At 50.7% G+C, this 21,576-nt stretch overlaps 1 protein-coding gene across 10 annotated transcripts in view; it reads right to left on the minus strand.

Moving 5' to 3' along the window:
* Positions 1-5,437: 5,437 nt before the first annotated feature.
* The window catches only part of Tbata (thymus, brain and testes associated), a 21,424-nt gene continuing 5,285 nt past the window's right edge, over positions 5,438-21,576 (minus strand). For 4 of the 10 annotated variants that reach the window (XM_050143775.1, XM_050143790.1, XM_050143769.1 and 1 more), the window contains 11 exons: positions 18,249-18,406; positions 16,777-17,015; positions 14,899-15,054; positions 13,800-13,921; positions 11,514-11,690; positions 10,738-10,798; positions 10,118-10,495; positions 9,644-9,725; positions 8,750-8,894; positions 7,410-7,462; positions 5,438-6,586 (listed from right to left, as the gene is read on the minus strand). In XM_050143775.1, the coding sequence (XP_049999732.1) occupies positions 6,466-6,586; positions 7,410-7,462; positions 8,750-8,894; positions 9,644-9,725; positions 10,118-10,495; positions 10,738-10,798; positions 11,514-11,690; positions 13,800-13,921; positions 14,899-15,054; positions 16,777-17,015; positions 18,249-18,406 (1,692 nt within the window). In that variant the 3' untranslated portion in view covers positions 5,438-6,465. Of the gene's footprint in view, positions 6,587-7,409; positions 7,463-8,749; positions 9,726-10,117; positions 10,496-10,737; positions 10,799-11,513; positions 11,691-13,799; positions 13,922-14,898; positions 15,055-16,776; positions 17,016-18,248; positions 18,407-21,576 lie in introns of those variants that run through there. The other 6 variants (XM_050143807.1, XM_050143811.1, XR_007592002.1 and 3 more) reach the window with 6 other exon arrangements.

A 21,576-nucleotide genomic window follows, 5' to 3' on the forward strand; every position in this document is an offset into this window, starting at 1 on the left:
AGTCTATGTCTCACCTCCTTCCTATTGGTAGAGTGCTTGCCTGGCGTGTCTGAGACCCTGGCTTTAAACCCCAACACTGCCAAGAGAAGGAGATGGGGACTGGAGAGGTGGTGCAGAGGTTAAGAGCACTGGCTGCCACATATCCTTGGGACCCATGGGGTCCAGGCTGGACATGAGGCCTTGCCAAGGGGTCCTTGGGTCTAGCATTCCTGGGGTCCCTCAGCCTATCTGTACACATGAACAGGGAGTGGGCTGGGGTATGGCTCAGATGTTCTTACCTAGCGTTTTTGGCAAGTTTCTGTCAACTTGACGCAAACTTAGACATCTCTGGGCAAAAGGAATCTGGGTTGAGGAACGGTCTCCCATCAGATTGGCCTGTGGGCATGTCTGTGTGGTCAGTTTCTTGATTAATGATAAGAGGGCCCAGCCCACTGTGGACAGTTCCACTCCTGGCCAGGTGGTTCTGGATGGTATAAGAAATCCAGTTGAATAAGTCCAGAAAAAATACTTTCCTCCATGGTTTCTGCCTCTGACTTCCTCAGATGACCGCGATCAGGGCATGTAAGCCAAATAAACCCTTTCGGCCCCAAGCTGCTTTTGGTGAGTGTTTCATAAGAGCAACAGAGAAGCCAACTAATCCATCTTCCCTGCAGGAAGTCCGGTGTTCCCTCTCCATCATCACGTCATCGAGATGTGGTAGTGTGTGCCTGTAATCCCACCACTTGGGCAAGTGGAGTCAGAAAAATCCAGAACTTAAAGTCCAATGCTATATAGTTCGAGGTCAGCCTGGGTTACAAGAGACCGTACATCAGGAAGTGATGGAGTGGTTGGGGAGGTGGGGGGGAGGGGGAATACACTTATTTATCTTGAACGCCTTGAAAACAGCATAACTGAAAAGCAGATCTATGAGTAAAGGCCTAACAGGGGTGTCACTGAGCTTCCTACTGTGTGACTACGGGCATAGCTTCCCTTCCAGCGGGCTTCGCTACTGCAAAAGAGGCAATTGAGCTAGACACTCACTGGGCAATGGTGTGGCCAAGAGACATGGAAAGAGCCTGGGAACTTCTCCCAGCCTGGAGGCTGCTGGCGCAGGATCATTGAGCATGGTGTCAGAGTACTCCAGAGTGGGCAGCCAGGGCCTGTGAGAGAGCTGAGTAGGGCTCTTGAACTCCAGGCAAACCATGAAAACAAGGGTGTACTGCCTGAGAGCTTTTGCCAAGAACAAGAACTGGGCACTCCTGTAGTGTCCAGAGCAGACTCAGGTCTGGTGGTGTATGTTCAAAACAAGCACTTCAGCCCTCTCTGGGCCTGAGTTGTTTTTTGGATTTGTGTGCTGATTAAAAGCATGGGCCACTGATGCCTGTTAAAAGCAGCATCCTGTGTAGCACTTTCTATAGATTATGTCTTTGAGTCCTCATGGTAAGATCACTGCTATTATTATGCCCATGTGTGTGGAGGTCAGAAGACCTCAGGTGCCAGTCCTAGCCTTCTTTTGAGACAGGGTCCCTTGGAATCTACTGCGTTGTGTACCAGGAGAGCTGACCCGTGGGCTTCTAAATAATCTCCTGTCTCTCTCGCCCATCTCGACAGAAGTGCCGGGGTTACAGATGTACACTGATGTGCCTAGCTTTTCTGTGGGTTCTGAGTATCCAAACCCAGGTCATTCAGCAGTCTCCCAAGCCCACACATTGTTTCTTTAAGCGCCTTATCTAATTTTAACAAGAGTATCAACCTCCTAGTTGTTCTGTGTAGATTAAATATTTAAGAATTGAAGATGAAACCAGGCTTGGTTGAGTACCTGTAGTCCCAGCGCAGGGGAAGTGGAAATACAAAGATCAAGAGTTCAAGGCCGTGCTCCCTGTCTGTCCTGCATTGGAAGCCAGACTGTGGGACAGACTTCCCTGTCACTGATGAAAATGTTTCTCTGTCCCTTTCTCATCTAGTGAAGTGGAACGGGGGAGGAGCCTGATTGTTGAGCAAGCAGACTGGTGGGAGAACCAGGCACTGGAACATTCCTGTGTACGTCCACAGAACTATTTTCACTGTAGCACTGTTTCGCCATCTCTTCCCATCAGCACTCTCCAAGGTGTGATCAGAATGTTCTGGTAGCCGAATAGATGAACTGAGGTGATGCAGAGGAACGTTTTGTTTTATTTAGAGTAAGTGGGACCTTTTAATTTACATTACTTTTTTCCTATTTCACATTCTTTCCCTCCCCCAAGTCCTTCCAGATCCTCTCCCCCTCCCTACCCAATTCTTTTTTTTTGTTGTTGTTGTTGTTGTTTGGGTTTTGTTTTTCGAGACAGGGTTTCTCTGTGGCTTTGGACTGGACTAGCTCTTGTAGACCAGGCTGGCCTCAAACTCACAGTGCTCTGCCTGCTATCCTTGTGATGCTTAGCCCCAGAGAATTAGTATATGCAACAGGCAAAAGTGGGACCCGCCTAACATCATATATCAGAGGAATAAATACATCAACAATGTGGTCCAGGGGCAGGACAGGGAATGTAATTTAGTGGGAGAGTGTACCAGGCTTTTTCTTTGGGGGCCACCAACCAGCTCCCAAGTCATGGCACAGAGACGTACTAGTTTTGAATAATCAGCCTGGCTTAGCCTCGTTTCTGGAAAGCTCTTTTAACTTAAAGTAGCTGATTTCTCTTTATCTACCTTTTGCCTTGGGGCTTTTTGCTTTTCTTTCCTTCTGTATAAACTACTTTCACTGCTGCTCAGATCTGTCCGTCTGGCAGTTGCCTGACTCCTTGCCCTAGGCATGTCCCTTCCTTTCCCCTCATTCTCTTCTTCTCCCGAGCCTAGATTTCTCCTCCTCTGTATTCCCTCTGCCAGCCAGCCTTGTCTATCCCTCTTCTGCCTAGCTATGGATGTTGAGCTTTTAATTAGAACAACAGGTGCCTTAGGCAGGCAATGTGAACCAGATGCAACACATCTTTATATCATTAAACAAATGCAGCATAAAAAAAGTAACACACCTTTACACAGTTAAATACTCTGCAGCATAAACAAATGTAACACATCTTTGCCTAGTTAAAATAATATTCCACAGCAGTAGAGCAGTTTCCTAGCACGTGCAACACACTCACGCACGCACGCACGCACACACGGGCATGTGCTTTCACGTGCGCATATACACACCCCAACACCAACCCAAAATATGTGATCTGTCCACATGGTGGAATATTATTTAGCTTCCAAAAGGTAGGAAATCCAGACGTAAACGCTACATAAATGAACCTTGAAAGCATTGTTAGGTGGAATAAGCCAGTCAGGAAACTCCAGGTGCTCCAAAGGCGCCGCCTTTGTCCGAAACAAAACAAGGAACCAGGGCTGGGAGTGGCTTGGAGGACGGAGGAGAGAGTTCCTGTTTAATGGCAGTAGAGGTTCAGTTTTGCTGCTCTGGGAGAGGATGAGGAAGATTCCCCAACAGTTAGAACATTCTTGATGCTTCTGAGCTGTGCTCTTACGGTGAAGAAGGTAAGCATAAAAGTTAACACTTATTAGCACTTGTCTTTGGTTTTTGTTTGTTTTTTTAAGACAGGATTTCTGCGGGTAGCCTTGGCCACCCTGGAATTTGCCCCGTAGATTAGGCTGGCCTTGAACACAGAGATCTCCTTGCCTCTGCTGCTGGGATTAAAGGCACGCACCGCAACAACCCAGCAACACTTGGTATTTTAACACTTCACGTGTGGGAACGAATGTGAGAGAACCAGGGACAAACAGTGAGATGTGTCCGGCACTTGTCTTCATGGAGTGGTGATGACCAGTGATAGACAGCATCCTGTGACGTTCAGCACAAAATCTTCCCAAGTAGCTTGTGCTTGGCCCAGTACTTAACTACCCCCATTAACCAGTCCTGTGCCAAAGGACTGACTAGGCTCTGGTTGGACAGAGCTGGGCTTTATGCAAACCTTGGAAGAGGAGAGTAGACATGCCAGGTAGAGTCGCCTTCCTGAACCTGCAAATTGCTAAACCTTTTCAACTCCAAGTGATTAAATTGCAAGAGGCTCCTACCTCAGGACTAACCCATTGATGGATTCCAGTTGTTGGGAGGCGATGGGAACTTTTGGGGTTGGGATGGGAACTTGCGGACTAGCTGGAGGGAGGCACCCAATGAAGGGGGCGTGTCCTTGGAGGCTCCGTCTTGTCCCAGCCTCCATTCTGTTCTCTCTGCTTCTTGGCTGCAATGAGCATCCGCCTCTACCTCCTTTACATTTGTTATCCTGACGCTCTGCCTCTCAGGCCTAGATAGAGCAGGGTAGCCACTGACCAGGGACTGAAACCATGAGAATCTACAGTGGCAGCTCCCCCGCACCCCCAGGAGTACACCTTGAGAAATTAAAGACAGGCCCACCATAGTGTCAGGGTTTTCATGCCAACTGGGGTTATTTATTATTGAAGCAAGTGTCGTCTAGGATTCATTTACTATGTGGATACTTTGTTAGTTCACCTGTTAGTGAAGACAGGTGATGGTATTTATGTTCCCTGCGCTATGAACAGATTCTCGGTGGGGCTCAGACCTTGATGACGCTGTGTGGTCCGGGCGGGAGAACTTGACTGCTACACCAATAAAAGCGAGTGGCAGGCGACTGTGACACACGTCACAGCTTGTTTGACTCTTGAAGAAGTTATGCCAAGCAAAATAAACCTGACACAGGAAGACAAAGAAGATTATACGAGTGGACGCCTGAGAACTGTTCCAGTCTCAGACACAAAACCGGAGGGTGGTTTCCAAGAGTTGAGAAGAGGGGAGTGGGGGCTTACTGTTTTGTGGGCGCTATGGTCTGAATGTGTGTTTCCCCCCTATCCTCCCAAATTCATATGTTGGAAGGTGATAATATTAGGTAGTGTGTCCCCAAGGTGGCTGGTAGTATTAAGAAATTGGTACTTGACCAGGCATGGTGGCTCACAGTTTGTAGCCCCAGCACTTTATAGACTGAAGCAGGAGGATTTGGAGTTCAAAGCCTGTCTGGGCTAAATGGTGAGCCCCTGTCTCAATTTGAAACGTAGGCCTTTGGGAAGGGTTGGCTCATGCAGGTTCCGTCTCCATGAATAGGAAGTGAATAGGGACCCTTATAAAGGGGCTCATGGGAGTCTGTCTTCCCATTCTGCCACACATGGCATACAGAAAGTACCATCTAGGAGTGACAGGTCCTTACCAGGCCCCAAACCTACCCAAGCCTTAACCTTGGGTTTTTCAATCTCCAGAGCTCAAAATGGACTTCGGTAGTCTACGAATTAACCTAATCCAATACATATTTGCAGTAGTAGTTCAACTAGACAAGACAAAGTCTTTAGGTGCAGAGTTTCACTTCTGCAAGATGGAATAGCCTCAAAGATGGATGATGGTCCCACAATGGAGGGACCACTGCCCTTCCGTCTTTGTCAGTGTTCTGTTGTGGTGAAGAGACACCATGACCACAGCAACTCTTATAAAAGAAAGCATTTAATTGGGCTGGTTACAGTTTCAGAGGTTTAGTCCATTGTCATAGCAGACAGATGTAAGTGCTGAGAGTTCTACATCTGGATCCACGGGCAGAGGAGAGAGACAGAGACAGACAGGCAGACTGAGCCCGGCATGGACTTTTGAAACCTCAAAGCCCACACCCATTGACACACTTTGTCCAACAGCCCACACCTACTAATCCGTTCACATAGTGCCACTCCCTGGGCATCTAAATATATGAGCCTAAGGTGGCCATTCTTATTCAAACCACCACCCCTTCTGGGTGGCTAAGATGATAACTTGCCTGTTATATTTGACCACATTTTCCAAAAATGGATGGGGGTAAATGTGGAAGCAGCTAGTGGCAGAATGACGACAAAGCCAGAGAGGCAGCCATGGGCACAGCTGTCACTTATACTACCACTGGGGGGAAATAATAAACCAACAGGGTGACCAAGGGCTTTAAAAGTGGGGCACTTCAATACTGAAAGCTGGAGCCAGGCATGGTGACTGTGAAGGTTTATGTTAGTCGTCAGTCTGGCAGGATCTAGAGCTACCCTTCCTCACGTTGTGGTGAGCCCTGCACCATATAATTATTTTTATTTTTGCCTCTATTTCATAACTGTAATTTTGTTACTGTTATGAATCATAATGTACATATCTGATAGGTGCCCCCCCCCCAGAGCGGTCGTGACCTACAGGTTGAGAATCTCTGATCTAGAATCACTCACGGGACAGGCCTCTGGGCTTGCCTGTGGGAGATTATCTTGATTACATTAACTGGTGGGAAGATCGTTGCTAACTGTGAGTGGTACCCCGGGCTTTCTCCATGGCAGGGAGCTCCACACTTATGGAGTAAAATCATCTAAAACCATCTTGTGGTAGGGTAGAACTGCCGTCATCCGGGGAAAGCTGCATTTTATTTAGTAGAGTGTGGCTGGAGACTGGGGGCTGGCGTTGACATAGCGCGACAGGAGCCCCCAGCCCCAAGCTTAGAAGCTGCCTTTGAGCTAGACAGAAGTCTCCGGGCTCTGGGCTGTGTTCCTCAGCTCTCGGCCTTTGACTTGGTCGTTTTCTCCTCTGAGTCCTCGCTGGGATGCACGCGGAGGACTTGGGCTTTGCCCATCAACTCTGGAGGACGGGAAAGGCAAGAGATAAGAGAGCTGACAGGGAGGTGGGCCAATGTCAAAGCCAGCATTGCCTTCAGTTCAGTGGGGGACTTGGGACAAACTAGCTCACTTCTGTGAGCCCTACCACTCCCCGGTTCTTTTTTTACGAGTCAAGCACCTATTGCCTGCCAGACACTCTTCTGGGCCCTTGGGACGCTACACACTGACAAAGGAGAATCATGTCCACTGTCGACAGGCATTCTCTCCCTTCCAGCTGTCCCCACACTGTCTGGTCTAAGATACTATGTCTCCTCCAAGGGCCTCCTCTCTGGGCTCCCTTGTCCCTTCTTGCCACCACCACCCTCATCCATGCCTTGCACAGTGACCACAGGGACATACTACATCCTACTCCCCCCAGAGTGTCCTACACTCTTCAAAAGACAGGCCTGGTCTTGTCTTACCTCATACTGCTCTCCCCCACCCAGAAGGCCTGGATACCCCGACCAACTTATTCTTCCATCAGTATTCCAGGCATGGGGAGCTCTACTCCAAGGCCTTCCCTGGATATTTCTGTGGCTCAGGATAGGGAGCCCCCCCCCCCAGTTAACCTGCTGTCCTCCTGGGGGTTCTGCCCTTTGTATACTTCCTCTCTAAGATGTAAGCCCCAATCACATAGGAACTTGTCCCAATTCTTTCCTCATGACTCGCCAGAACCTGACACACAGTAAGCATGCAATACATGTTTGCTGCATTAAAGAAGTAACCCAACTTCCTTGGGCAGGAATCCAGCCAGAGCTGGCCTCAGTGAGCCTCTAGAATAAACAGCTCCCTTTGAGGGCTCTTACCTGGTTTCTCCGTCTTGGATAGAGGTGGCGTCTTCATCTTCTTCAGGGATGGACTATAACCAAATACAAATGACAGGCTTGGGAGACCGAGTCTACAGACGGTAGGTTCGTTAGGAGTTGGGAGGTGGCAGAGGTGTGGTCAGCCACCAGCTCGTAGAAGAGGCAAGACACCCCTCCTGAAGAGCTGGTGCGGGACTGTCCATAGATGGACCCAGACAGCCTCCTGCACCTCCAAAGCAGGAAGCAGACGGTTGTGATTGTGTGTCTGCTGTAGCCATGGGGTACCAAGGTCCTCTTGTCTGAGATAGCCAGGGCTATGGTCTATCCCACAGCCTCTTGTCTGTCAAGCTAGTTCTGGACAAGTGACTAATGTTCTTCTACCTCGTGTGATCCGTTAGCTATCGTTACCCTTCACACAGCCACGTCACTTCCCCCACACCTCTGGCAGGAGGCTTGAAAGAGAGGTGAAGAGGCCGACTTGGGGTCTCTCCTCTGAGCACAGTAATGCTTGCCTTCCCTGTCGTCGTCCTCTTCCGCTGGGACTGTGTGTTGCAGCAGTAGGAATTGAACCCGGGGCCTATACAACTGTCTGCCAATGAACCCCAGCTCCTGAGCATCCTTTCTTCTCTCAAGCAGAAAAAGAAAACCAACTCTAGGACCCAAGCAAGAACCTATGTCCCAGGGCTGGGGTTGTAGCTCAGGTGGTAGAATGCTTGCCTAACGTGTGGGAAGCCTGGGTTCTGTCCCCAGCACTGTTTAAATGGTACACACCTGTAATCCCACCACTCAGGAGGCAAAGGCTCAGGAGGGTTGAGTTCAAGGTCATCTTCAGATACAAAGCAGGTTTGAGGCCAGCCTGACCCATAAAACAACCACCCACCAAAATATGCCTCCTCCAAACCTAAGCCACTTTCTTAACCATGCCCCAGCACCCCACAATTTAATCCCTGCACTCTGTTCATTCTTGACCACCAGGCCCTGGGCACCTCCCACCTCCTGAGATGGTCTTTTCCCAGTCTCCCAACTTTGCAGTTTCCAGTCCTCGGTGTTCAGCTGGGAAGATGACTAAGCGCATAAGGCTCTTGCTGTATTAGCATGTGAGGACCAGACGTCCTGCACCCACATGGATGTTCCCCACCCTACTCCTTGAGGCAGGATCTCTCTACTGCATCTGAAGCACACAGACACATCTAGCCCAGCCTTCTTCAAGGATTCCGCCTTCATTTCCCCTTGCTATGGTGCTGTGACAGGTGGGGTCACAAAGCCAGGGTAGGCGGATGCTGACCGCCGGGGGCGTGGTTCTGGAAACAGAAGGTCAGGAGGAGGGGCCCGGAGCCCACCTGTAGGTTGCCTGTTGTATCTCTTGAGGAGGTTCTTGAAGCTCTTGGAGTTGGTTCAAGAGCTTCTCCTCTGGGAGGGTTGGGAGGGGCTGGGGGATGAGCTGAGCCACCGCCGTCTGCAGAAGTCCCAGCGCCAAGTCTTTTTCTATAAACAGTGCAGGGCAGTGATCTCAGCCCCTTTCCTGTCTCAACCAGCTGGTCCCAGCCCTGGTGAAGGACATCTTCCTCTAATCATTCTGCATCTCCTCATAGGCCCCTGCCCCCAAGGAAGGTCCTCACAGTGCTTGTAGCTGTGTGCTGAGCCCTCACTTCTACATTGCCCTCTCCTACCATGAGAGCCATTTGCACTTTGGACTCGGCCCCTTCCACTCCTCCCACCTCCTTTCCTCCCTCCTGGATCACATTTGGAAATCTGGGATTTATCTCCCCCGCCCTCCAACTCTTCCTTTTTCCCATCCCTTCCTCTAGTGAGCTTATAAACTCTGGGGATTCACCCCACTCCTTTCCCTCACTGTTCCGAAGCAGACATGTATCTGTGGGCTCTCTGCACAAGCCTGTGTGTTCTGGTATTTGCACTTATGTGCATGTTTCCTACAGTGACCGGGAGGGGCTGGGTCTGCTGGGAACAATCTTTATCTGTTATCCCCGTCCATACACCTATGTCTGCGGTCAGTACTAAAGAGGGGCCCCTCCAAAGAACAGGGCCACAGAAATGTTGCCGGGAAGTAGGGGAGGAGGGAGGAATGATAATGAGAAGCCTCTGGGATGCTTTGGGACTCCCAAGGAGAAAAGAGAAAAGGCTGAGTGACATCTGTCCTGCAGGATCAGGAACAAGGGCAAGGGATGGGTAGCCCCCCTCCACATGGAGAGGGGGCCGCATTATGGTGTCCTCACCCTTTGGTGGTGCATAGAGCAGCCAGAATTGGATGGCACTTAAAGAATCCGTCTGTAGAATCTGACAAAGAAGCTCCAAGATCTATGTGAAAGAGGACAGGCCGCGGTCAGTGGGAGCCCCTGTCACACTCCAGCCAGAAGTGCAGGCAAACGTGGGTCATGGAACAGCAGCCTCCTCCCCTTGACATAGGGTCCCCGGGCCACATGCTTGGCTAAAATGCTTCCTCCTAAAGGTTCCTCCATGAGATCTAGCACTTTGATGAGGGGGACTTTTTCTCAGAATTGTCCCTAAGCTCTCTGTGAGGCCTTGAGAAAGGAAGGCGTCCCGCGGGGACTTGAGAACAGAATCAAGCCTCAGATACGGGACAGGTTAGACCTCTCAGCACCATAGTCTCCACTGGGCTGGTTGGAACCTAGGGCCCCTCACTGGGACAGCAAAATCAGTGCTGACCAGTCACCTCCTCAGAGACGCACCGAGTGTTGTATGCTTGGATCTTTTGGGTGGTGGTTTGGGGCACCCCAAGGGCCTCCCCACCCGGGAGCGCCCAGAATGTGGATATGTTTTCCAGGAGGTGGGGGACTCGCTGTAGGCAGCCTGCTGGCCAGAGTAGATTGTTTCTGCCAGGTGCCTAGTGAGGGGCTCCATCCAGCGAAGCAGCTGGGACTCTCGACTCCTAGCTGCCTCCTCAGCCAGTGGCTTCCCCTGTCTCCTCCAGGCAAGTAGCGGCAGTATATGGTCCAGCTGTGTCCAGGATGTGCTCTGGGGACCTCCTAGGCCAAGTTGCAGGTGGCAGCTGTATCTATGGAGGGCTGGAGGGGGGGCCCGCCATAGGAGGTGGAGCTCTGGGAGTCCTAGGAAAGTAGGGTTCCCTCAGCCCTTTCCAGGCAGCCTTCCCAGGGACCTGGAGGGGTCTATCAGACCCTGGCAGGCCCACCTTATCGTTGGTGGAGTAGGAACTGGGTTGGGCTTCTCCCTCAGGTCTGTACCTGCTAGATGCCCGCCCTATCCTCCCAACCCACCCACCCAGCACCCACTTGTAGCACCCACCCTGAACTGCCCTTTGGCCCTTCCCCATTCTTCCCATCCTCCTTACCTGCCCTGGGCCCCCTCCCCATGGGACCTGAGAACCTAACTCCAGGTGCGATGTGGCTGCCCTATGGTGGAGAAAGTACCAATTCTAGCCTGGCTATGCTGGCCATCTGCTGGGAGACCTGGCCACAAAACATCACCCAGAAGAGCCTAAACCTCTTTGTGGGTTGAATGGGGATCCTGAGATCTGTCTGGTCTACCCATGTTGCTGGGCCTAAAAGCACTACCCTTCAGTGAGAGGTAGTGACACTTTGACACTTTGGCTCTGGGGGGACACGCATGCATGCTCCCAGGGATTACTGATGCCCTTGTCTACTGCCACACAGTAGGGGCTCATTTCCAGCCTCGATGAGGAAAAGACCACAGGAAGCCCAGTCCAGGCTAGCCTTGCAGGCTGTGGATTGAGAATGCTCTGGGCAGACCCTTCCCTCCTAGGTTCTCAGTCCTTGGGCCGCTTTCTCAAGAGCAGTGGATGCTGGCCCTGGAGAGCTGCTTCCATGGTAAAGCAGTGCTAACATAGCCATGCTCCCAGTTTAACCAATGACCCACGAGAGAGGACTTACACAGAGAGGGTCAGGATGACAACAGGCTGTCTAGAAGCAGAGGAGCTCAGAGCCCAGGACGCTGACTCCTGGGGCATGGTCTTTGTGGTCTTACAGTCTTAGGGGTCACTGTCTCTGGAGAAGCCACCCTAAGGCAGGCCAGGAGGGTGCTGGCTGGAAGACCTTGGATCCTGGAGGCTGAGACCACTGCAGTCCCTGCCTCCAGGGTGGGGCTTACCAGCAGCTCCTGGTCCTCCAGAAGGGAGGCTTGGGCTCCTCCGTCTCTGGCAGAAGGGTGGCCCCGCTGGCCCTGGCGATTGCGGCGGCTGAGAGCTTGGCTGGAAGCCGGGATAAGCCTACCAGTCTCGGCTGAGTACTTTGCCCCCTGCTCCCTCACAGGAGGCTCTTCCTTTGGCTAGAAGGAAAGTGACAAGAGACTCTAGGAGCTGACGAAAGTGGGAGAAGGCAGGGGGGAAATGAAGAAGAGGCCAGGCCTAGGATGCTATCAAGCCATCTCCATCCTGTCCCAGGTCCTCCCTGGCTCCTTCTGCATCCTAACCCAGCATCCCAGGGTTGGATGACTATAGCCCCAGTGGTCTTCGTTCTCCTCCAGAGGCAAGTCGGAGGTGTGGGAGCAGTATCCCGGGCCAGGACCCCCGTGTCAACCCTGATTCCTAGCTCAGCTGCTCCTATATCTGAGGTCTGTTCCTCACACTCACAGCTTAATGTCCTTTATTCTCTGCCTGCTACCTCTCTGTGAGTGTCTACCTGTGTGCGTGTATGTCTACCTGTGTGCATGTGTGTCTGCCTGTGTGCACGTGTGTCTGCCTGTATTTTTGCATTTTCATGTGTATGCAGGTACACGTTTGCTCAAGTGTGTATGCGTGTGCAGAGAGGTCAGAGGACAACCTCAAGTGTCATTCCTCATCCTCCCCCCGCCCAAGCCCCGCCAAAACAAGGTCCTTCACTGACCTGGAAATCACTTATCTCTGCCTCTCTAGAGTAAAGATTACAAGCATGCATTGCTATGCCAGGATTTTTTTTTTAAAGATTAATTTCATGTGTGTGAATGTTTGTCTGCATGGCTGGAGTGCACCGCATGTGTGCAGTGACCTCTGCTGATCCCTTGGAACTGGAATTACAAATGGTTGTGAGCTACCCTGTAGATTCTGGGAATTGAATCTGGATCCTCGGTAATAGCAAACAGCACTCTTTTCTATTCTTTCTTTCTTTCTTTTTCTTCGAGACAGGGTTTCTCTGTAGCTTTGGAGCTGGCTCTTGCTCATGTAGACCAGGCTAGCTTCAAATTCACAGAGATCTGCCTGCCTCTGCCTCCTGAGTGCTGGGATTAAAGGTGTGCTCCACCACCTGCCTGCAAACAGCACTCTTAACTGGCTAGAGAGCCATTCCTCCAGCCAACTCCCTGCCCCCACCTTCAGGCATTTTAAATGTGGGCTTTGAGGATTGAACTCAGGTCTTCAGGCTTAGAAGGCGAGTGTTTTTTGCTTTTGAATGACGGTCTCTCTACATAGACCTGGCTGTATCAAAACTCGCTGTGTAGACCAGGTTGGTCTCAAACTCACAAAGCTCCCCAATCCCAGAACCTCTGCCTCCGGAGGGATTGGGAGGGATAGATTACATGCTCCACCATGCTCATAAGTAAGTGCTTTTCTTTCTTTCTTTTTTGGCAAGTGCTTTCTGAATGAGCTGCCTTCCCAGCCCTTGACACCCTTTCTCTGCCCTGGGAAATTCTGGGTACAGGGCAGGCTTAGAGCCTCCTGCCAGTGTAATTCCAGCTAAAGCGTGTAAACACCCCCTTCCCCATTTTTTTTCTTTGCTTTTATTTGGTTTGAGACAAGCCCTTAGTGAGCAGCCCGACAGGCCTGGAACTTGCTGTGCAGAACAGGCTACGCCATAAGTGTGCAGCCATGCCTCTGTCTCCCTAATGCTGAGATGAGAGAAGTGATCACCACAGCTATTTTCTCCACGTTTTAAAGAAAACCAGACCCGCACTCTTGACTGTGTTATCCTGAGCACCTCAGTGCATCAGTTGCAAGCAGGGACAAGCAGCCATGTCCTTCCTCTACACATGGACTACCCCAAAACACACTCCATTACAAAGGTCTGTCCCAAGACCACCTGCCTTTACCACTTTGTCCCTGAAGGGCACCTGTGAAGTCATCCCATTCTGTCTGAAAACCTCCAACCTTTCTCCACATCAGAGGAGCTTGGATGCTAACCTGTGTGGGGAAGTTTGGAAGAAATTCTTCCTCCCACACTCAAAGTCCTCCTCTCACCTCTCCGTCGCTACCCACATCTACCCTGTGCTCCAGGCTCCGTTCCCTAGAGGTGTCCCAAATGGGCTTGGGGGCTCTGCTCAGAAGTCTTCCCCATAGGCAACTATGGATGACCCTACAGGGTGCTTCTGGGGACCCTTCTTGGATTTCTCTGCTAGGTGTGATTTTTGCGCCCCCATTAGGAGCACCCCCTCTCAGGCCAGTGGCAGAGCTTTGGAGGGACTCACCAAGGCTTTCTTTCCAGGCTCGCTCTTTGGTTCAGCACCAGCCTCGTTAGTCCTTGACTCGTTTTCCTTAGTGAAGACAGCCACTTGGGAAGCTAGGTCCTTTAGATTTTTCTTCCAGAGGTCTGAGAGGACAGGACAAGATCTTGGGGAGCCCTGTTTGCCCTCCCCGTGTCATCAGGACTGGGACGGAGGGGAAAGATTCTAGGCGGAAGTGCCCCCTCCACGTTACAAGCTTTTCTGCCCCGAGGGAGAAGCATTAGAAACCGTAGTGGAATAAGGGTTGCTAATGTTGACAGTCTCCCTGAGTCCTCTCCGGGGGATGCTGGAGGGCATTAGGCTACCGTGTCTAAACACCAGCAGTTTGATCTGGCTTCTCTTCCCTTTTAGATGCCTGGAGCCAACACTGAGATTCAGAAAAGATGTCACGCCTGTTGTTAAGACATTGAACTGTTTTCTAGACAGGTCTAGTATCCCTCAGCCAGCCCTCCGACTTCTCTGCCCTGCACTAGCTATCACCCTGTTCCGTTCCAACAGGATTTCTACCACAACCCCACCCTCCTGACCCTCCCATACCTGAGCAGCAGAAAAGTAGGGCTTGGCCTCTAAAGTCCCTCCAACAAAGCAGCTGGGGGGGGGGGGGGCTGAAAAACTGCTGCCTGCGCACCAGTCACTAAATATTACAAGTGTCACTCTTGTCTCTAGCTCCAAGTCATACGACTGTGTGCAAAATCAGTTTGACTCTGGCTCTTTGTTACTCCTCAAATATCTCAAATTCAACTGGGCAGTGGCGGCGCATGCCTTTAATCCCAGTAACTCGGGAGGCAGAGGCAGGCGGATCTCTGTGAGTCCGAGGCCAGCCTGGTCTACAGAGTGAGTTCCAGGACAGGCTCCAAAGCTACACAAAGAAACCTTGTCTTGAAAAACCAAAACCAAAACAAAACAAAAACCCTCAAATCCAGGGGGTTAGGGCCTGGGGAACAAAACAGAAAGGAAGGCCCATTGAAGAGCAATGTCCCTTTCCGTCTCAGGCCCCTGCCCAGCCACACACTTTGGGAGAAGTATGAACCTTCAGATAGAAGGGTGTGGCCAAAGTACTCACCAGGAGGAAGCTGGGGGTTCCGGTTGGACTGTGGGTCCCCAATGGGGACTGAGATGGTGGGCATCCCCATCAGAGAGCTGGATAAGAGCGCCGACTGAGTCACGGGTGCCAAAGAGAACTCGTCCCTGACCACGCACACAGGCTTCCCGGTGAGATCTGCAGGGGAGACGAGACCTGTGGGTTGAGGGGCCTGGTGGACTCCCAGAAGCTCCAGGGGGCCCATGAGCACTGGGGATCCTCCTGTCTCCACCTCCGCAGCTCTCGGATTATAAATCTAGGCCACCAAGCTTGGCTAGGCCTTGACTGCTTTGGTCCCAGGATCCTCACTCTTCAGCTTCTCCTCTTCTTCTCTAATGTCTCCTTGTCTTTTCAACTTCTTAATCCAAAACTCTGTGTCTTCACAATGCATTGTTTCTTTCTTTCTCTTTTTTAAAAAATATTTATTTATTTGTTATGTATACAATATTCTATCTGTGTGTATGTCTGCAGGCCAGAAGAGGGCACCAGACCTCATTACAGATGGTTGTGAGCCACCATGTGGTTGCTGGGAATTGAACTCAGGACCTTTGGAAGAGCAGGCAGTGTTCTTAACCTCTGAGCCATCTCTCCAGCCCTGTTTTTTTCTCAAATGACTCTCACAGTGCATCTCCCCAGGCTGTTGGGGCTGTTTTCCTCCATCTGTGGCTCCTCCCCACCTCTATCCCCTATTCCACTGACCCTTGATGGCTTCTTGGTATTTGTGTACTCTGATTAAGGAATGATGTCGCTGCCTATCTGCCCTATGCTTCACTTTCAGTCAGTGGTCAAAATCCTAGGGGTTCTTCCTTCTGTACTGCTAGACTAGAGCTGTGGAATCTTCCACAGCCTGATGGTTCGGCTTCCATTCAGGCCAGCAGGACCTTGTGTAAATACCTCTCGCGGTCACTTCTGTACTGCCACCCTCCCAATGGCCCCCACTTGATTCAGTGAAGTGATTGTTATTACAGATTTTAGACAGAATCTCCCTAGGGGGCTGAGGCTAGGCAGGACCTTCTGCCTCTGCCTTCCAGATGCCAGCATTATACAAGTACACACATGCCAAGCTGAGGTGACTTAAGACAGCACCAATGGCCTGCAGGGTCCACCTGATCCAGCTCCAATGTCTCTCTGAAACCATCTCTTCCCTTCTACTTCTGACTCTGCTCCAGACACCCAAGGGGCCCTCCTGCTGTACCTCCCAACAGAGCCAGGGCCATTGTGTCCCTCTGCAGGACATTCTAGTGCTTGATTGATTCGGGCTCCCACCCTTGCTTCCCTTTAGTCTTTCTCACTATCTTGTCACTGACTAGGACTCTTCTGACAACCTTTTTGAAAGTGGCCATCTCCCCCTCTGGAATCTGACAGTGACATCTAGTCTATGTCCCATCCTTCCCAGCTGGATGTAAGCTCCAGGACAGCAGTGACAGTGGTCTGTTCTGCCTATTGTCATGTCCTTGGAGTCCAGACAAGTGTCAGTCTGTAGTTCACACTCTGTATATGCTGCAGATGGATGAGTGGATGGATGGATGGATGGATGGCAAAAAGGACGAGGCAGCGAGTGTCAGAAGTCAGAGCGTCGTTCTGGGGGTGAGACCTTCATCCCTCTCTCTGATTCAGAGGGTGGGGAATTCTGTAGGGGACACCTCTGATATGCCCTTGCTGCCTGCACTTTCCTCCAATCCCCCAGGTCAGTCCTGGCTTGGCCACTGGGCAGCCGTGGGATGCTCCTCAGGCCCCATGCTCTCTAGGCTTCGCCGGGAAATGGATAAGAATGTGCACGTCTATACCAGATTTCATGACCAATTAGTGATACCCACTTTTGCCGGGCCCTGTAGCAAGATTCTGCCCACTTGGCCTTACCTTGGATGTGTGTCACATGCTGTGGCTGGGGGTGGTGCCGGGAGAAGAAGGAGTGGTGGCTGAGGCGTCCGAAGCGATAGGCACTTGGTGTTTGGGGCTTAGAGGAGGTCTTCAGCTCCTCTTGGATCAACTCGAAATCCACAATGCCTGGGACCACAGGCTCTTTCTGGAATCCCACATCCCCGTGGCTCTTCGGAAAGTGCTCTGGTTTCTTCTCGGGCTCAGGCTCTGCCTTTGGACTGAAGGAGGATGGTTAAAGAGAGGCGAATGGTGTTTCCTCCGGCTCACAGGGCTCAGGACTCATGTGCCTATCATAGAACCCAAGTCTCAGAGGCTGAAATCTGCCTTCGTGGCATCCCTACCCTATAACCCCCAAAGCTTTGTTCCCCCAGAATCCTTTCCCAGTGATGCCATCCGATCCTAGTGAGCTTCTGTCTTGGTAGGGAGCTGGGGTTCATCTGTCAGAAAGCAGATGGAACCTCCCAGGATCCCCGCTTTCTTCCTGAGACCAGATCTAAAGCCAGAAAGAGAAGCCTCAGACCCACCTAGTCACCACACCAAAAAGCCCCGTCTCTATATATTCTCTGGAAACAGCGGCTGGCCCCATCAGAGGCCTCTCCCAAAACCAAAATTTTGGCAATCCCAAGAAGCAACTTCAGGCTGTCACCCTCCCCTGTGCCGTTCTTATTTTAGACTCAGCACCCGGGGGTCAGGACTAGAGCCAAGGTCAGGCTAGTCCCAGCGAGTCCTTTCCCCATGTGGTCCCTCCCAGAAGACGCTGAGCTGACACCAAAGATACCTGGGGGGGGGGAGGGAGGGGAGGCAGAGAAGCGTCCAGCTCTTGTCTTGTTGGGCTAGGCTGGAGACCAGCTGTCTCAGGTTCCCAGCACCACACCTCAGCCCCAGGATCAGAGGATGCTTAGCCTCTGTCCCTGAAGGATGAGGAGGAGGTCAGTCTAGAGCTAAAGGTATCCCAGGAGGGCCTGCTGTACCCTTTCCTCCTGGCCCTGGCTGGAGGGAGGTCCCTTGGTTGAGTGGAGGTGAGCTGGGAAATATGCTAAGCCAGGGGTGCCTTTCCTGATTCCTGGGAGGATGTCACTGGGCTGTTCCCTGAGTTTCCTGTTCCATTTTCCTTTCAGCTCTAGTTTGTCTAGGACTTAAAGAAATAAAGCTTCTCTGAAGTGGCAGTTAGTAGCCTCCTCTCCCCCCAAATAAGGGGAAGCCACTGGAAACTGTGGAACTCCTGTACTCCAGCTGCCTCCTAGCATATAGTTCAGAGGCTCACGCCAACTCAGCACCCAGGCCCTGGTGCATGGCATTCCAAGGTGACGGAGGGTCTTTCCTAGAACTTGGACCCCTGTTTACCAAGTTCCTCCAAGGTTACCTTTGTCTTCTGTCCTGCCTCAACTTTCCTTGGTGTGTACCCCCCACACACACACTCCTCTCTGGCCTGTGTGCATTTAGGCCTTCACCTCACTAGTGGTTGCTCAGCCACCTGGGTTTTCACCTCCGTAGTCATCACAGGGTTTGCAACGAGAGATGTAAAGACTAAAATCCTAATGCCAGTGTTCTCGATGGATGGCGCAGCTCTGGTGGACTGGTGGTGGGTGCACAAACTGGAATGGGCAATCTGAGGGGAGAAGGGGACAGTATGTGGTAAAACGCTATATGACCCCGTGGTTACCCTCCCAGACATGAGAAAAACTCCTACAGATGTGCAACACTATTTGTCTGCAAGACTGCTGTTCAGAGGGTCCAAAACAGCAAAAAACAAAATAAAACCCAATGCCATCACATATATCTGGAAGCATGAGTGAGCCTGGGCTACGTTCAGACCATGGAGCTTTTAGAGTGTTGTGAGAAGCAGCGAACCATAGTGACGGCCACGGCATGGATAAATCTTACACACATGGTGCTTAGCATGATTTAGAAAAAAAACACATAGGGTAACGATTCTCAACCTGTGGGTCACGGCCCCTTTGGGGGTCAAATGAGCCTTTCCCAGGGGTTGCATATCAGATATTTACATTACGATTTGTAACGGTAGCAAAATTAGCTATGAACTAGCAACAAAATTTGATGGTTAGGGCCATCTGCAGCATTAGGAAAGCTGAGAACCACTGATACAGGGTCTCACTAAAATAGCTCTAGTTAGCCTAGAACTTGGTATGTAGACCAGGCCAGCCTTGGCCTCAAACCTGGAGTTCCATCTGCCTCTGACTCCAGAGTGCCGGAATTAAAAGCTCCTCCACCATGCCCAGCTTGGGAATACTTTTTAAAAACAAAGTTTCACAGGGCCAGCAAGATGGCTCAACAGTTTTAGGTACCTGTCACCACACCTGACTTTAATCCCTGCAATCCACATGATGGAAAGAGAAAAACCAGCTCCTACAAGTAGAGTAGGACAAGGAGGAGAAGAGGACACAGGAGATGTGATACTGGTGATGCCGTCGTTCTTGTACTGGACTACAGTTTAGTGCACTGTTAAGCAAACCAATTAAAGAAAATGGATGAAAGGTGACAAATGTCAAAAACCAAGAATTATGATTAAGTCGATGCAAGTGCGAGGGGTGGGACTGAGTGCATTCTAAGAATGGCTCTCAGGGACACAGAACTGCAAGGCTCTCTGAGAAGCCTCAGTGCCACCTCCATCCGGTGAGTAAATGATGGCTTGCCTCATTTGAGGCTGCACAGCCAAGGACCAGCATCCAGCATCTGATTCACAAGCTCCTGATGGTTTGTCTAAAAGCAGTGAGAGAGGGGCTCCCTCCTCAGGAAGCGTCAGGAAGGTATCAGAGATGGCAGGGGCTGGGTTCTTAGATGCTTAGATGCTTCATGCTTGAAGACAGGGCATTTGGAAGTCCCTCATCCACCCGCCTACAGGAAAAGGTACTCTTTAGAATAGAAACTTTCTAATGCTTTTGACCTCACAACAACATGAAATCCAGTTTTCCTAGGGTCTCAATTCACGTGTGTGTGTGTGTGTGTGTGTGTGTGCATGTGCAATGGATATGGGAAACTCTAAAACAGTAGCTATACATGTGATGCACGTGGATACTTGCTTTTTATGATTTTTGTTTATTTGGTTTGTGTATGTGTCTGTTTTAGCTTTATGCATGTTAGACGTGACCCATTAAACTGCTTCAATGAGCTCACCACCCACACTAGAGGGGTCAGTAGGGACCTAACAGGAGCAACAGAAGAGGTCACTGTAGCCCATCCCTGCTCTCCTCTGCCTTTGACCCTGGGCTCCCTGACAGTCAGGTACAAGAGATCTGAAGATAACCACCAAGCTAACCACAAGATGCCCTCTTATGCTCCGTTCCTTTGTCCTCACCTAGAGCGAGAGCCTATTTCATTTCCTGCCCTCCAGAGGACTTACCAGGAAGATGTCCCTACAGCATATGAGCAAGAAGCCCCTGGTGCCTGACCAGGACGGACAAGAAGACTAATCAAGGGTAAAGCTTGTCGGAACTGTTAACAAAGCTGTTGCATTGTGACTGTGCAGAGTCCAGGGGTTGCTAGGTTACCCCTTCCCCACAACTCCAGAACATAGCTCAGCACCTTTCTCCCCTACCTCCATGGGGGGTAGACAGCTCATAAAGGACTTTCTCTTGTCCCATGAAACTCCTCCTCCACTTCCTATGCAAGGACTTCCAATGGAGACCCAGACAAGAAGCTTGACTACCTGGTCCAACCAGTCAGCAGCAGATGGAGGGAGAAAATCTGGCCAAGGATTCTGGCTAGGTTAGATTCTGGTCTTGCTAGTTTGATACAGCCAGATGCTGCCTGTATCACAGTCTGCCTCTGTGAGCTTTGATTCTTGGGATCAGTACTCATGGGAGTTGTTAAAACGGGGGAGGTGGGGGGAGGAGAGGGCTGGAGAGATGGGCTAAGAGCACTGGCTGCTTTTCCAAAGGACCTGGGTTCAATTCCCAGCACCCACTTAGTGACACACAACTGTCTGTAACTCCATTTCCAGGGGATCCGACACCTTCACATAGACATACATGCAGGCAAACCACCAATGCACATAAAATACAAATAAATTATTATTATTTTTTGAGACAGGGTTTCTCTGTGTAACAGTTCTGACTGTCCTAGAACTAGCTCTTGTAGACCAGGCTGGCCTTGAACTCACAGAGATCTGCCTGCCTCTGCCTCCTGAGTTCTGGGATTAAAGGCATGTGCCACCACCATCTGACACAAATTATTTTAAAGAGAAAAAACTGGGCAGTAGTAGCACACACCTTTAATCCTAGCACTCAGGAGATAGAGGCAGGCAAATCTTTGTGAGTTTGAGGCCAGCATGGTCTATAGAGCAAGTTCTTCCAAGTTCTCTGTAGCCAGAGCTACCCTGAGAAACCCTGTCTCAAAAAATCAAAACCAACCAGGTGGTAGTGGTGCACACCTTTAGTCCCAGCACTGGAGAAGCAGAGGCAGGCAGATCTTTGTGAGTTTGAAGCAGCCTGGTCTACAAGAGCTAATTCCAGGACTGTTACACAGAGAGACCTTGTCTCGAAAAGCCAATCAACCAACCAACCAAGAAACAGAACAAACAACAACAAAAAGCTGGGCCATAGTGTTGTCATATCTATAATCCCAGCATCAGGTGGACTGATTTAGGAGGCTCTTGACACTCCTGGGCCATAAGCCTAGTATGCTGGCTAATGTTTTTAAAAAATATTTATTTATTTATTATATATACAATATTCTGTCTGTGTGTATGCCTGCAGGCCAAAAGAGGGCACCAGACCTCATTACAGATGGTTGTGAGCCACCATGTGGTTGCTGGGAATT

This window comes from Alexandromys fortis, unplaced genomic scaffold (assembly GCF_014885135.2).
Source record: "Alexandromys fortis isolate MF-2015 unplaced genomic scaffold, M_Fortis_MF-2015_v1.1 scaffold_9, whole genome shotgun sequence".
Taxonomy (NCBI): Eukaryota; Metazoa; Chordata; class Mammalia; order Rodentia; family Cricetidae; genus Alexandromys; species Alexandromys fortis.